This window comes from Mesoplodon mirus (assembly GCF_964341445.2).
Source record: "Mesoplodon mirus genome assembly, chromosome: 15".
NCBI classification, from domain to species: domain Eukaryota; kingdom Metazoa; phylum Chordata; class Mammalia; order Artiodactyla; family Ziphiidae; genus Mesoplodon; species Mesoplodon mirus.
The window spans coordinates 43,403,095-43,419,371 of NC_138991.1; the positions used below are offsets into that span (position 1 = coordinate 43,403,095).

Sequence of the window (16,277 nt, forward strand, 5' to 3'; positions counted from 1 at the left end):
GAAGTTGTGGCTCGTGGGCTCTAGAGCGCAGGCTCAGTAGTTGTGGCACACGGGCTTAGTTGCTCCGCGGCATGTGGGATCTTCCCGGACCAGGGATCGAACCCGTGTTCCCTGCATTGGCAGGCGGATTCTTAATCACTGCACCACCAGGGAAGTCCCTCGTCTAACTTTTTATACTACAATAATGACTTAATAACGAGAATCCAGTTTGTTTCACAATGTCAACAGGGGCCAGTAAATTTGAAGCGTTCATGTTACTTTTCTAGGAGCCTGGAGGAGGCAGCGCCAGGAGGCGGTGGAAAGGCTCGCATTAGGAGTCTGAAAACCCCGAGTCACTAATGGGCTGCCTGACCTTGGGTCATAACTGGGTTTCAGTTCCCTTCTGTAAAATGACTGAACTCTAAGGGACTGAGAGGCATTCGGCCCAGTGTCCTCAGTGAGAGCTAGTAAATGTGTGGAAGTACTATAGACAAACAGACTGACTATAAGGCACAATCACTGTAGGGATATTTAAGAAACTATTAGAGGAATGGTGGGGGGCTGGGGGAGAGGACATTCACTGAATATTCTTATGTACCTTGTAAATGAAAACACAAAAAACCAAAAACCTGAGGAATGAATTAGTTTGCCAATAATAGAAACATATATTTTAATGACCGGGTCACTGAGTGGGCCTTCTTGCGGGGATTGGGAAGAAGACATTTGGCCGGACAGCCCCTCACTCCAAGCCCGGCGTCCCCGTCTCCCCAACCCCTCGCCGCCGCCAGCCCTCCCTCACCCGCGCCCGCACCCGCGCCTCACCTTTCACCCACCCGACCTGAGCGCGGACGCCGAAGCGGCTGCGGCCATCTTAACTACGGGCAAGAGGCCCTTGCAAGGCCACTAGCGGAACAGCAAGAGAAGACAACTCGAGGGGGGAATATACCAGATCATCAATGCCAGGCCGACACAGAAGCTGTTACATGCCTTTCGCTAAAGTAGAAGGACGGTAGAGTGTCACCATCTCTTCTGAGGGCTTCTTCATTTCCCGGCCCTGGGACCAACGAGTTCGCGTAACGGGCCGTTTCCCGCCATCCTAGAGTGGCCCCACCCAAAGCTACTTCCGGTCGTCTGGGCCCGGAGGGACCCACCCCCACCCAGCACCGCAGGCTGAATCACCAGCGTCCCAACCCGAGGATATGGGGGTGAGCCCAAGACTCCGACCCCGGCCCTGCTCTGGGATCCCTGCGCAGGTGCCGGTGAAGGCCGGGTGGGAAGGAGCTGGAAGAAGGCCGAGGGCCACGGGCTTCGTGAAGGTGGCCCTGTATTTCTTCCCCGAGGAGTGGGGATGTCTGCGGTGGCATACCTTAACCTGGCCGTGCTCGGTGAGATCCAGCGTCCCGGATCTCTGAAAAGGGAAGGGGGTGGGTGGGACGAACAGGGCCAGGTGCCTGAATCCACTGAGCCTGACTCCAACAGAGTCAGGGTGACTCTGTTTCCCGGCATCCTCGCCAGATCAGCCTAAATTCATAAGTGACCCTCTCCGGTCAGATTTCAACACTGCAAAAACTTCTAAAAAAAAGTTCAGAACCTGTACCGGCCTTAAAGGCGCATGGCACACTAACCTCCACGGACTCAAACCAGATCTTTCCCTACAGGCAAGCCATCTCCTTGACTCCAGCTAAGTAGAATCTTTGTTCTTTGGACATGCTTCTAGCTTAATGAGCCTTTGTTCTTGCTATTCTGCTGTGTTATATATTGACCTCCAACTCTAACACCCTTCAATGCCCTTCTCAAATGCCATCTTCAAGAAATGGGTGGAGGGATAAATTGGGAAATTGAGATTGACATATATACACTACTATATATAAAATAGATAACTAATAAGGACCCAGTATATAGCAAAGGGAACTCTACTCAATACTCTGTAATGGCCTATATGGGAGAAGAATCTAAAAAAGAGTGGATATATGTATGTGTGTAACTGATTCACTGTACACCTGAAACTAACACAACACTGGAAATCAACTATACTCTAATAAAAATTAGAAAGAAAGAAAAGAGAGAGAGGGAGGGAGGGAGGAAGGAAGAAAAAGAAAGAAAGAAAAAGAAAGAAAAAAAGAAAAGAAATGAAATTCCTCCTGGAGCTCTTCTGCCCTGTGCTGGAAGTCTCCTCTAAACTGCAGCTCTGTGTCCATCTCTATAGCCCTGAGCACAATCTGCCCAAAGGTCCTCTCTGCACCTGTGCCAGCAAAGCTCCTACCTGGTATCTCTCTTAGAGCAGGTACTTTATCTTGGTTCACCAATGTCTCCAATACCTGGAACATCTAGAACAATGCCTGGCACACATGAGGTGCCCAGTACATTTTCATTAAATGAATGCGTAGGTAGTCTTAAGAACTGTTTATTGGATGATTAGGGTTCTTCTCCAGTTTTGCCAGACCCCAAACCAGCCCTCATCAAATGGGTGGAGCAGGAGACCCAACTGTGGGGTACAGGTGCTCAGGATCCCCTGGAGGAGGAAGCCTGAGAGAAAGCCAGAAAGATGGGAAGTGGAGGTGATGTCCCAGTGTCAGCTGTAAGGGAAAACGTTTGTTGAGCAAGAAACACCACCTATGTGCTCTTGACTGCTTACTAATTTTCGCTGACCTGAACTTATGACACCCACTGGAGATTGCAATCTTGACCTTCTCTTTCTCACTTAATTGGCTTTGAGGCATCCAAGTGGTCACATGATTAGGTCACACTGTATGAATCATCCAGACCATAGGTCAGTGGCAGTGTGTGAATTCAAGTTTAGGATGGAGGCAGTTCATCTGTCTTCCAGGTCCCTGGTTCCTATAACAGCTGCCCTTCTGGTTGAGAGTATCTCTTCTGGTTGGCCCTGGAGTGGGTGGGAATGTCCCTGACTTGGGAGCCCTCAACTGGCCAATTCAGTCTAGAAGGGGGCTTCCAGGGCTGGGTACCCATCTGAATGCTTCTGTCATTGTGAAGGTTGATTCTATCAGCTGAACATATGTAGGCCTTGGAGAGTTAACAGGAAAAAAGGTAAGTTTTGAATCTGCTATGTTTCCCAGCACTCACTCAGAAAAATGATACGTTTGGAAGGGGTGAGCAGAAGTCTATCTGGAAGTTGTCATGAGGCTCTGGGGCCAGAGACACTGACGTGGCCTTGGAGCCTGTGGCCAAGGCTCCCTGTAGTCAGGACTTTCCTAGGCCCTCAGTGTGTGCCCAGCTTCAACACCTGGCACTCACACTACACCTCATCCCCACCCCAAGTGCAGTCATGCTTTACCTTTACCTTCAACTTGGCCCAGTGCACTCTGTTTTGTGTTTTTTTCTTTTTTCTTTTTTGACCACACCATGCAGCATGCAGGATCCTAGTTCCCCAACCAGGGATCAAACCTGTACCCCCTGCAGTGGAAGCACAGAGTCCCAATCACTGGACCTCCAGGGAAGTCCTGGCCCAGTGCACTCTGGAGAGGGACCCTTTACTTGCAGCTTGTGCAGTACCTCTCATGCTACTTGCTGACTCACACAGGCAAGCAGGCCTACTACTGTCCCCACAGTGGGAGGTGCTTCAGCCAGAGGCCACTAGTAGACCCACCAGATTGGTACCATGGCCCTCAGGGTCTGACCCAGGGGTGCAGACTCTGCCCAAGGTTCTTCTCCAGGAGAGTCCAGACCCCCCTGCCAGCTTTCAGCACTACCCAGGGCTCTTCCAGTGTGTGATAGGGATGGGCACTGACAGGTGACAAAAAGCCATCACTCTTAATGGAAATTTTCTAGTTTCTTTTGTGTCCTTCAGGGGGCCTGAGAGGCTAAGAGAACTTGCTGGGTTTGAGCCCCTGGGCAACTCTGCACCCTTAGTCCTTACCCTCCACGGACCACCCTACAACAAGCCTCTCTCCCTGGCCAGGCTAACCCCTCCCAAGTTTATGTCTTCCCCTTCCCTCCTGCTGAGATCAACTCTTTACTTGCCCAGCTCCCCTAGGGAGAAGCAGCCACTGGATACAGGGTGTCAGGCGGAAGCCTCAGGGGGGCCTTTGGAAGGAGGCAAACAGACAAGAGCTCCAGAGTAAACCCCAGAGCTGCTGAAGATGTGAAGTGCATGTCCATGAAGTGTGTGAAATGCTGTGACTGATTTAAGTGGCCAAAGGAAAAATATCAAGGCTTCTTAGGGCAGGGTATTTATGAAGGCTTGTGGGAAGCACAGACTAGACAGTCCATAAATGTGTCCGGTGAGAGAGAGGGTTTGGAGGTAGAAATGATGGAGAGAGTTGGTGCCATTTGCTAAGACAAAGACCCCAGGAGGGGCAGGTTAAGGGAAGAAAGGGATGAGTTCAGTTTGAGCCATGCAGAGTCCGAGGTGCTTGTGGGCCATCCATGCCGGGGCAAGGTGGCAGGTGGCTCTGTGATCAGGAGCTCAGGAGGTAAATAGATGTCCGGGAGACGTCCTGTAGGGCATGTCGGGGGAGCGTAAGCTTACAGAAAGAGGGTCCTTCCGACCTTTCTCAGACCTCACCCTACTCTTCCCCAGTCGCCCCTACGATCTCCTGAAACAGAAGCTCCCATAATTTCAGGCTCTATCAAGCTTCCAGTAGAGAAGGTTCTTTTACCCGCTCCATTTTTTTTACCCTCAACATGGGGGGAAGCCTGCTGTCACCCAGTGATGGCCAGCGACGAAATTGAACGTCTGAATTAACAGCGCGGAGCGGCCTGGGGTCTGGGCTGGAGGTCGCTGTTCCAAACCTGGGCGGGGCCGCGGCTGCGCCTCCAGCGCGACGGGCGCGGGGACCCGGCGGGGAAGCCGGGCCGCAGCGCCTCCGGGGCCGGGCGCCAAGCTCTGGGGAACGCCGCCTCCGGGCTGGTGGCAGCGCCTCCTCGGGCGCCTGTAGCCGCCGCGGCCATGTTGGCTGAGGGCTCGAAGACAAAGCCACCTGGAGACACCGGGGCGGCGTCATCTGGGCACGATGGCGCGGGAGCGAAGTCCGTGGGGCCGCGTTGCCGCCATCTCTTAGGAAGGCATCTTCCAGTTCTGGTTCTCGGTGCACCTTCAGTCACCCGCTCTTCGTGTTCAGCCACCCCCGTGGGCCCTCGAGGGGCCGTCCCTGGTCTCCCGGCCTCACGACGGCGACCCGACCCTCGGGCCCGGCCACGGAGCGTTCTGGATCGCGGAGGCTCCGCGGACCCCGGCGGGTAGGGGTGGCGCTGGCCCGCTGCCGGGGTGGCACTTACGATGGCGCCGCCCACGGCCCCGCTCCCCGCGCGGGGACCTAACGGGGCCGGGCGCCAGGGGGGGACACCCGAGCCCCCGAGCTTCGCGGACGTGGCCGTGTACTTCTCCCCGGAGGAGTGGGGGTGTCTGCGGCCCGCGCAGAGGGCCCTGTACCGGGACGTGATGCGGGAGACCTACGGCCACCTGGGCGCGCTCGGTGAGGCTCCACCTGCTCGCCTGCGCCCACAACCCCGTCCACCCCACCCAACCTCTGGGTCCTGCACGTGGAGTGGGAGGCCCCAGAAAGTCGCGACCCTGGGCGGCGGCCTCCCCCGCAGCGTGGGCTTTGCGTTCTTCTCCCCCAGGCTTCCGAGGCACCAAGCCAGCCCTCATCTCCTGGGTGGAGGAAGAGGCCGAACTGTGGGGTCCAGATGCCCGGGATCCTGAGACGGGAGAGTGTCTTAGAGAAGCAGACACAGGTGAAGTAGTGGGTACTTTGTCCCATGGGGACTTCCTCTGGGTCTGACCCATCCTGCTACCCTCTGCCAACTCCTTACCTGCTCATCAGTTTCCCCCCTGAATTGCTTTCCCAGCTAAGGTTGTTATGCCTGGTCCCTGCCTAGCTCTGGATTCAGCCTAGAAAGGGGCTGTGAGTGTAACCCAGGCATACCTGCCTCACCACTCCCAGGTCCGCGGTATCTGAGCCCCTCACATCTAGTTGGTCTCTAAGCTCCTTGGAGCTCCGCATCACCCCGTCTGCTGTTTGCCTGCTCTCTAGCTCCTCTGCCACCTCCTCTGTTTTAATTTACTTTCTTTTTGTTGTATTTTTGTAGCAGCCTCCTTTCTCTTGGCTTGCACGGTTTTCTTCCTCCACTTCATCCTGTCCACCTGTTGCACAGTGCCCAGCCCCTCTGAACTTGTCAATGCCAGTCACCTTCATGCCTCTCTTTGTGCTGCATCCTTACCATCCACTCATCCTCCGTGATCCAGCTAAATTGTTATCCCTCTGACCCCCATTTCCCCAGCCCGGAGGTAGAATGTACTGTGCCCCTGTTCCTTCCCTCTCTCTCTGTCTCTGCAGCTTTTCTTACCATCCTCTGCAGCTGAGGAAAAGGTGTCACTCCTAGCTTCCCTGCCTGTACCAAGCTGAGTCCCAGAGGCAGCTGTGGGTCCAGAAGGTGCTCGTATCTAAGAGGCTTCTCTGTCCCCATATGGGCTGTGGGTATCAGGGACCAGGATAAGCCAGGGTCTGAGCTCTCCCCTTATCTCCCAGCAGGTTCCAGAGACAAGGAAGAGAAAGGACAAAGAGAAGGGACCGAGGCACTGGGGAAGATTCTTTCTGTGGACGCTCAGCCTCCCGGGCTGACGGCTCTCAAACCCTTTTCTGCTGGGTTTTCTTATGGCTGGGAGCAGCCATCGAAGGTGCCTCGCCGGGGTCGCCCACCACTCTGTGCCCATCCCCCGGTCCCCAGGGCAGACCAGAGGCACGGTTGCTACATGTGCGGGAAGAGTTTCGCTTGGCGCTCCACCCTGGTGGAGCATCTGTACACCCACACGGGCGAGAAGCCCTTCAGTTGCCCTGACTGTGGCAAGGGCTTCAGCCAGGCCTCCTCTCTGAGCAAGCACCGGGCCATCCACCGAGGGGAGCGGCCCCACCGCTGCCCGGACTGTGGCCGGGCCTTCACCCAGCGCTCCGCCCTCACCACCCACCTCCGGGTCCACACGGGCGAGAAGCCCTACAGCTGTGCTGACTGCGGCCGCTGCTTCAGCCAGAGCTCCGCCCTCTACCAGCACCAGCGGGTCCACAGCGGCGAGACCCCCTTCCCGTGCCCAGACTGTGGCCGTGCCTTCGCCCACGCCTCAGACCTCCGGCGCCACGTGCGCACCCACACGGGCGAGAAGCCCTATCCATGCCCAGATTGCGGGCGCTGCTTCCGGCAGAGCTCCGAGATGGCAGCCCACCGGCGCACCCACAGCGGCGAGCGCCCCTACGCCTGTCCGCAATGCGGCAGGTGCTTCGGCCAGAAGTCAGCCATGGCCAAGCACCAGTGGGTCCATCGGCCCGGGGCAGGGCGGCGCAGGGGCCGGGGTGCCAGTGGGTTGCCTGTGCCCCTGGCCTCTGGCCGAGGGGACCTGGACCCACCCGTGGGCTTCCAGCACTACCCAGAGATATTCCAGGAGTGTGGGTGATGGCCTCAACGGTGACAAGGCAAAGGGTGAAGATCTAGACATTGTCTGAGGCCCAGGGTGGCCTCAGGGGCCTGAAACTCTGGCAGCTCTGGGGAAGCCACAGAATTCCCAGCCAGAGCTGGACCTGGGGGAGGAAGACTGTTTCATCTTAGGCCCTCATGAGCTTCATCTGCTGATACCTTGTTCCCTACTGTCCCAGACTCTAGAAGACCCCTTTGCTGAGTTAGGGCTGAGGTTAGAACCCCCACTAGACTTTCACTGTGGGGAAGAAAAGGCTGTTTCTAAGAGGATTGAGGTGGAGAACTTTGTTTTACCCACTGACTTTACTGCAGAAGTTAAAAACTGATGGCCGGGTACTGAATGTGGTCACATTCAGGACTGAATGTGGTCTGTAGCAGCCTTTAAATTTTTTTTTTTTTTAGCCCAGCCAGCATTTTTAAATGTTACGAATTATTGGTTAAGATTTAAAAATCAGGATATTTCACACAAAAAACCAGGTTTCCGGCCTCTCTTGAAAAATCCGAAGATTTGGCCACTCCACCTGAGCTCCCACAAAGCCACAGTTGGTGGGAGCTGAGGGGCAGTTGCCCCTTTGGATGGAGACCAGGCTCTCCAGTTCAGCATGCCCGCCACTCCTTATCACCTCCTGACCAGTGTCAGCTGGCACTCATCATGGCTCGCCAACATCTCTGGCAAAGCAGGCCCTCTCCATCTGGCATTTTTCTACTCATTTACATGACCTGTTGGGATTCTGTAGTCATTTGAGTTTGCAAACTGTAGTCTACAGCATTCAATTGTTCTTGAACAGGGATTCAGGTAGAGAGCATATTTGTATAAGGGTGGCAGGAGAGAAGTAAAAGGAGGCTTTACGTTAGATCTTGGCTCGTATTGCATTTTATGGTTTACAAAGTACTGTCTTGTCCATCAACTCATTTCACCCTCATAATTGCATATGGAAGGAAGCATCTTGCTTGGAGAGGACAGCCCATCAGGAAGAGGCAGTCAGGACTGAATTTTTTGCCCCAAATGGAGTGGTGTCTCCACCTCAGCACCACTCAGCTGACCTGCACTTCCTGTTTTTGAAGGGGAGGGGCCTGAGAGACCCCTCTAGTACTCCTTGGGCCTCCCTGGGAGAGCCCTATGGCTCAGGCTTTGCTATTCTAGGCCCAGCCAGGAGGGCCTCATCACATTTTTGAACTGGAAGAGATCTTAGCTTTTCCATCCTTTTGCATTTGGGGACACTGAGACTGGGGAAAGCTGAGCAACCTGTCCAAGGTCACACACGGAGTGAGATGCTAGGATTCTTTGTTTCCTGCTGTCTTTACCATACCACTCCTGAGTTCCTTGCCAGTGTCTCAGCCAGGGTTCTGGAAGCATCTTCCCACTCCCTGAGATGACACCCAGGCACTGACCTAGACTAGGGACAGAGCAGCCCAGTGTTAGTGAAGCCCAGGTACAAGATGACTGACAAAACAGCCACATAGCCAACAAGGTAAGGGAGAAACCAGCCTTAGATGAGAGTTCCAGGGCCAACAAAATCAAAGCTTGCATCTTCACTCTCTTTAGGACCTCCATCACCAACAAAAGGGGACAAGGCCAGGAACATTTGGGGTTAGTAGCCAGAGGGAACTGTACTATTCTATATTCCCAAGCTCTGCACAGAATCCCTCCCCCATCACCCTGTGACTCCATCATCCATCTACCACTCATTCCTTTGTGGTCAGAGTCCAGCCTTGTCCAGGTGATGGAAGCAGCCAGCCATGTGCAGACCCTTTCTTGCCTCTGGTCAGGATGACCCTTCCCCTCAAGTAGGAGTAGCAAGGACTTATGTCCTCAGTGGCCTGTGTGCACTTCCCTTTTGAGAACTCAGCCCTATGTCTGGCCTTAGGAAGAAACCAGATTTGTCAACCTAAAGAAACTTCTAAAGGAAGAGGTACAAAACTTGGGGAAAGACACTGTTCAGGTAAAGTGATGGACTGACTTGATTCCAACCTAATCTTCCAATCTGACCCCACCAAGGTCTCTCTTAGACTAAACTTCACCAGGAAGATTGGCTCATATGCCGCCTGTCACAGGGGGAATGTGGGAGTGAGGAGAGGCACCTTGGCAGTAGTAGCTACCTTTGTACCAGCTTTTATTCCCCTAGAGAAGCCAGTGTCCAACCCATCCTTCCCCTGCCCCTCAGCACTGCCTAGGGAAAGCACAGCCTGCGATACCACTTCTCAGGTCAGCCTCAAAGCCAGGTCTGGACCCTGTCTGAGCTTGCCAATTAAAGGTATAACTACTACTGTCTCTGAGTGCTCTGAGGTTTTCAAGACTTGCGTAGGTCCCCCAAACCAGAACCAACTCCTCTGCTTCCTGCCCTCGTGACCCAATTTTCCCCCCACTTAACATTTGAGTATCATGGAACGCTTAAGCCTCAGCCTCGGCCCCTTTTTAGCTCCTTACTCCTTGGCACGGATACTTCCCCTAATGGTAAGGCTCCCTTTTCTCTCCACTACCACAGGTTTTTGAGGCTCAGCCCCTGAAGCAACTTAAGCCAGGAAGAGGGTTTTCCTAGGGCTTCATTGGTGCATCAGGAGAAATGCTTGTCTACACCAGTGAAAACATGAGCCCCATCCACATGGCCAGAGTGAGAGGTCAAGGCCATGACCATGTACATGGCCCCTTCCTAGTTTGTCCAAGCCATGTAAAGGATAAGTATTGATTTGAGCTCCAAAGACCCCTAAATTTGGGGGGAGTATTTGTTTATGTGTATCTTTCTAGGAACAGTACATGCAAAGACGTTTATGACTCAGAAGCTAAAACCCGCTCTAGGCCAATATTTTTCAAAGTAAGGCCTTTCTGCCACAGAATCACATGCAGTTATCTCTTCAAAATGCAGCTAGCTCCCTGGGCCCTGTCCCTAGTCTATTGTATCTCCAGTGATGGAATCTTATGGCTGCTAAAGTTTGAGAGAACCACTGCTCTGAACGTAAAAATGTTATTTTCTAGCTGCTCTTAGCGTTGCAAGAGTAGGGGTTGGTGTCAGGGCCTGTTCTAAATGTGTCAGGCCAGCTGATAACTTCGCCATACACAAAGACTCCCATTTCCTTTGTTCTTCACAAAGGGGCCTGTGTCATGATTGGTCTCTTTCTGGGTACCTCAAAGCTTCTTGAATTTACCTGGGCATCTCTCGTAGCATCTGACAGAAGCCCACTTAGAGGGCTTGTCCTTTGCATGCAGGGAAGAAGCAGATCACACAGAAGCCCCTCTCACACAGAACCTTCGTCAGGACTCTCTTGGGTGTGGGCCAAGTTGTTTGGACCATAAACTGTGGCTGCACACTGAATAGCTCTGCCCCAGTGCTGCTGCACACCGAGGGATGATGCTGTGGACAAAGTGGCTGCCCAACTCAGGACATGCACTTGGTCAAGTTGGAACCCTCATCAGAGTCTTCCCTGTGCTTAGAGCCTATCCCTGCTATGGGCATGTGGCCAGCAGAGGCTGGCTGCCTCTCGAAGTTCCATTGCATAGAGAGGACAGGTGCTGGAGGAGCTGCCTGGAAGTCGGCCAGGTACTAGTGAGACTGAATTTCCACATGGAAATACTGGTGCCAGAGCAGACTGAAGCCCTGGCCCAACTTCTGCTAGTCGTGGGGCTTGTGGCCCATGCTATGATGAGTCCCAGCAGGGACCATGTCAGAGCTGGGGCTAGAGGACTCACCACATACTTTGCAGGGGACGGCTGCTCTCCTGTGGGAATTTTCTGGTGGGTAAGCAGGTTGGAGGTCAGAGAAAAGTGGCTCATGAAGGAGACTTTTATCTCTCATTTGTGTGCTTTGGGGATGACCAGGAGGTGGCCCAGGTCCAGCTCTTCCCATAATCACTGCACTTGTAGGGTGTTCTGCCTGTGTGGGCCCTCTAGTGCTGGACCCTGTGAGCCATTCTTCATGAAGGCTTTAGGACAGACAGTGGGATGGGAGAGAGGCATGGAGCTGGAAGCTGATCCTCTGGAGGGCAGAAAAGGACTCCTGCTTTATTTGTAGGATGGTATCTCTATCTGTGATTCTGTCTGTAAGCCTCTACTGAGAACTGAGATCGCGTCTCTCCAGCCTTCTCTCATTTGGAATTCTCCAAATTCTTGTTCTCATCTCCTTTCAGGAGAATGGAAGATGCCATCTTTCCTCCTAAGCAGTTTCCTCCTTTCCTTTGTCTGCTAAGGCAACAAGAAAACACAATCTATGGCTCCTGCATCACTCCCACAGAGAGAATTTGGTTCATTAATTGTCAAGAACACTACCAACTAGTTTCAGCAGCAAGAGTAGAAGAAGGACAAGAACTGGATCCTATTAAATTGTCTTTCCAGGGTCACTTTTCCTTTGATTCAAAGCTGCATCTAGGGCAGTGTTTCTCAGGTTCCCTTCCTCTACAAGCCTTTATCCAAGTCAGACAGGACTGGAGAGTGGTTCTCTCCTATCCACTTCCACTCCTGAGAAAATCCAGGAACCAGGGACAAAGGCTCCAAGGGATTGAGTTAAACTCAGTCTTTGGGGAAGGTGGAGGGGAGAGGCAGGGTAACAGAAAAGGAAACAACCTTCTTTCTGCGGCAGGATCCCCCGCGACTGGCCACTTCGGCACCTGGAACCTGTGGGAAGAAGGAAAGTGCTGGGAAAGAGAGTGTGAGAAGAGACCGGGGAGTCAAGGGTGTCTGTCCTCAGATGCCTTGTCTTTCATTCTTCAGAAAGATAAAACCTAATGAAGGGTAAATGGGGGCGGGAAAATGTCTGAAAGCACTGGCTCGACAAGAAGGGAGACGCCGGGACCTCCCTCCCACTCCTCCCGCTAGCACTTCTGAAGCACAGAAGAGGTGGAACCGGCCTGCGCACCCTGCAACCAATCAGAAAGGTGCCTCGCGTTCCCTGGCGACCATTGACGCCTAGCAGTTGGTGTAGTGGGAGGAGGCGGGACGGTGAAAGCACGCGCTGCACCGACCAATCGGTGAGCTCCCTGGGAGGGAGGGGCGGTGCCTCTGGAAACTGGAGGCAGGCCTGTTTCCTTGGCAACGATCCTAGCCCTCCCTGAAGGGTGAAGGGTGGAGATTAGGAGAAGCAGCGAGCGGAGGGGGCCAGGAGGACTAGGGGTGGGCGCGCCGGTGTGGGGGAGTGGAGTTCGAGGAGGGGGGTTCCAGACTCAGGAGCCTCGATGAGCCTAAGTGGCGGGGTGGGGTTCCGAGGCGCGGCCAGAGCTGACCCCAAGGCCCGGGAGGGGAGGGGAGCTAGACACCGCCCCCGCTGGCACCGGGAAGCGTCGCTCCTTCTCGCTGACCTTGGTCTCGCTTGTTGCCTCGCCCTTGGCCACAGGCACTGACGGACGCAGGGCCGGGAGACGGACATATAGGCCCCCGGGCGGACAGGACCTAGGACATAGGCACACAAACTGCCCCAGCTTCTCCCGCCGGCTCCAGGGCGCCCAGTCCTCGCCTACCTCGACGCCGGGGCCATCCAGCCCAGGGTTAATGCCAACGAGTTTCCACCTCCAGTCGCTCCTAGAGAGGCCGCGGCGCTAGCCAGCGGGGGAAACTGGCCGCGGACGGACACTTCCTGTGCGGAGGGGAGGGGTACGGCCAGCCGCAGCCCACCCGGGGACTGGGAGGCCAGACGTCGGGGTCTCGGGCGGGGAGCGGTATCCGGGGGCGGCAAGGCAAGTCGTGAAGCCTCTCATCTCCGAGGTCACGACGTGTGGGGGCCTGTGAGGACCCCAGGGCAAGCCGAGACCTTGTGGGTGGGGGCGGGGCCGCGGATAGGGGAGGGGCCCAGCGGGCCGTAGAGGCCCAGGGTCAAGACGTCCGGCCTCAGGGGCCGGGGCTGGACAGCCGGGTCCCCTGGGTGGCGCTAAGCGGGCGGGCGGCGAGGGCCCGGGTCTCGGGGCACTCAGACCGGGTCGCAAGATCGTCCGCCATCGCCGCTGCCGCCGCACTGGGAGCCGGCGGGGATGGAACGGGAGGCGTCGCCGTGGGGCCTCGAGCCCCGGGATGTGCAAAGTCCTGACGAAATGGGGAGCCCCGAAGGGTCACTCAAAGGTGAGGGAGGGAGCGCCCCTCCGAGGAGCGTGACTGGGAGCGGGAGAGGGGGCTGTAGTGGGTGGGAGGGGAAGAGAGCCGGGGGCTTGGACACCTGGGACTTGGAGGAAGCGGGGGCGGGGACCCGGTGTCCTGGGTTTGCTGAGGGGGAGGTGAGAATTTCAGCACTTGCCCGAGGGCCAGCGACCCTGCTTGAGGAGGAGGGAAAGATTTGTGGCAACTAATGGTGGGACCCAGTGACCTTCCAGGCCCCACACAATCTGGGTTTTCTGTAATTCTCTGATCCTGCAGGCAACATGAGTGAGAATGAGGAAGAGGAAATTTCTCAGCAAGAAGGCACTGGGGACTATGAGGTGGAAGAGATACCTTTTGGGCTTGAACCCCAGAGCCCTGGGTTTGGGCCACAAAGCCCAGAGTTTGAACCCCAAAGCCCCAGGTTTGAGCCTGAGAGTCCAGGTTTTGAGTCCCGAAGCCCTGGTTTTGTGCCCCCAAGCCCTGAGTTTGCACCCAGAAGCCCTGAATCAGATTCTCAGAGCCCTGAGTTTGAGCCCCAAAGCCCTAGGTATGAGCCCCAAAGCCCTGGGTATGAACCCAAGAGCCCTGGATATGAACCCCGGAGCCCTGGGTATGAACCCCGGAGCCCTGGATATGAATCTCAGAGCTCCAGGTATGAATCCCAGAGCCCAGGGTATGAACCGCAGAACCCTGGATTTGAACCCCAGAATCCTGAGTTCAAAACCCAGAGCCCTGAATTTGAAGCTCAAAGTTCCAAATTCCAGGAAGGTGCAGAGATTCTTCTGAATCCTGAGGAAAAGAATCCCTTGAGCATCCCCTTGGGAGTCCACCCTTTGGACTCTTTCACCCAGGGGTTTGGGGAGCAGCCCACTGGGGGCCTGCCCCTAGGGCCCCCTTTTGAGATGCCCACAGGGACCCTGCTGGCTACACCCCAGTTTGAGATGCTCCAGAATCCCCTGGGCCTGACGGGGACCCTTCGTGGTCCAGGCCGACGGGGTGGCCGGGCCAGGGGTGGGCAGGGCCCGAGGCCTAACATCTGCGGCATCTGTGGGAAGAGTTTTGGGCGGGGCTCCACCCTGATCCAGCACCAGCGCATCCACACAGGTGAAAAACCCTATAAATGTGAGGTCTGTAGCAAGGCCTTCTCCCAGAGCTCTGACCTCATCAAACACCAGCGCACGCACACGGGCGAGCGGCCCTACAAGTGTCCCCGTTGCGGCAAGGCCTTCGCTGACAGCTCTTACCTGCTTCGCCACCAGCGCACGCACTCTGGTCAGAAGCCCTACAAGTGCCCACACTGCGGCAAGGCCTTTGGCGACAGCTCCTACCTCCTGCGGCACCAGCGCACCCACAGCCATGAGCGGCCCTACAGCTGCCCCGAGTGTGGCAAGTGCTACAGCCAGAACTCATCCTTGCGTAGTCACCAGAGGGTGCACACCGGGCAGAGGCCCTTCAGCTGTGGCATCTGTGGCAAGAGCTTCTCCCAGCGCTCGGCACTTATCCCCCACGCCCGCAGCCATGCCCGCGAGAAGCCCTTCAAGTGCCCTGAGTGCGGCAAGCGCTTTGGCCAGAGCTCGGTGCTGGCCATCCACGCCCGTACCCACCTGCCGGGTCGCACCTACAGCTGCCCCGACTGCGGCAAGACCTTCAATCGCTCCTCCACGCTGATTCAGCACCAGCGCTCCCACACGGGCGAGCGGCCCTACAGGTGCGCCGTGTGTGGCAAGGGCTTCTGCCGCTCCTCCACGCTGCTGCAGCATCACCGGGTCCACAGCGGGGAGCGGCCCTACAAGTGCGATGACTGTGGAAAGGCCTTCTCTCAGAGCTCCGACCTCATCCGCCACCAGCGGACCCACGCGGCCGGCCGGCGCTGACCTGGGGCCCCGTTGGGGTGGGGAGGTGGTGGGCAGAAGAGAAGGGGACAGGGAGCTAGAGAAACCTTGAGAGAGAATAGGGGAAACGCTGGAGGAAGGAGGAGTCGAGGGTTCTAGGAGGAGAGGGGGCCAGGATGGAGGAAGCGACATGGCACGGAGACTTATGGGAAATGGGCTATGGAGGGGTTGGAGGGAGGCCAAGCTGGCAGCCGGAGGCTCTGGGAAAGATCCAGAAAGAGGTCAGCAGAGAGCTGGCCTCAGCAGCAACATGCCCCTTGGTGGAAGCCTGGCTTGGCAAAGTGCTAGGTGGGGGTGGGGGGAGGGGGGGTTGGGTTACTTAATTAGAGTGGGTAGCTTAGATTGGTAGCTACTGAGACCCTCGTTGAGTCAGGAAGGGGTGAGGGTAGGCGGGGCGGGGAGTGGGGCCCCGAAGCTTGGCCTGGCTTCTGAGTGCAAACCCCAGCCTCCCTTGTCTTCCTCAGGCTTTGGAGCCCTTGAATTTGAGTTCAATAAAAACCTTTATGTGGTAAAAGAGACTTGTCCTTAAAATGTGTGCATGGATAGTGCCCTGGACTACAGCCAGTGAAGCTGTAAGCCCTTGTCTGGGAAGTGCTTTTATATTAAGTGTTTCACTGGAATCTTATAAACTGAGGCTCAGGAGACATGACTTGCCCATATCTGCGCAAGTTCACGTCCTGTGCTTTGAAAGCTGCACAAACACAAAGGGGGTCCAGTGTAGGTGTGAGAAAACCCTCAGCCTTGTGGAGGTCCCTATTCCCAAACACGGAGGATCTGTCCTTGGGCCAGAAAACAGACCCTGCTTCTCATATCCAGGCCTAGTGCCTGCGTTCCAGCTCTCTCAGGCTCCCAGCAGCCAGCTGGGCTGTCCCCTCCCCGCTGCCAGCTGGAACCTGTAGCCACCCCTCTGTGCACACTGTGAC

The 16,277-nt window shown here is 55.8% G+C and overlaps 2 protein-coding genes across 4 annotated transcripts; both read left to right on the top strand.

The window, feature by feature from the left end:
* Positions 1-586: 586 nt before the first annotated feature.
* LOC309816642 (zinc finger protein 764-like) lies at positions 587-9,643 on the top strand. 3 transcript variants are annotated; one of them, XM_082644399.1, is made up of 3 exons: positions 587-1,364; positions 5,563-5,676; positions 6,471-9,643. In XM_082644399.1, exons 1-3 carry the CDS (start codon positions 1,328-1,330, stop codon positions 7,385-7,387), a joined length of 1,068 nt encoding a protein of 355 aa, XP_082500525.1. In that variant the 5' UTR covers positions 587-1,327; the 3' UTR covers positions 7,388-9,643. The 3 variants fall into 3 exon arrangements, with proteins under 3 accessions (XP_082500525.1, XP_082500523.1, XP_082500524.1); XM_082644397.1 differs by lacking the exon at positions 587-1,364 and adding an exon at positions 5,188-5,414; XM_082644398.1 differs by lacking the exon at positions 587-1,364 and adding an exon at positions 5,188-5,414 and having other exon boundaries at positions 6,474-9,643.
* Positions 9,644-12,430: 2,787 nt separating this feature from the next.
* ZNF768 (zinc finger protein 768) lies at positions 12,431-15,862 on the top strand. The gene is made up of 2 exons (XM_082645876.1): positions 12,431-13,447; positions 13,739-15,862. The coding sequence occupies exons 1-2, from the start codon at positions 13,360-13,362 to the stop codon at positions 15,334-15,336; spliced, it is 1,686 nt and encodes a 561-aa protein (XP_082502002.1). The 5' UTR covers positions 12,431-13,359; the 3' UTR covers positions 15,337-15,862.
* The last annotated feature ends 415 nt before the right edge of the window (positions 15,863-16,277 follow it).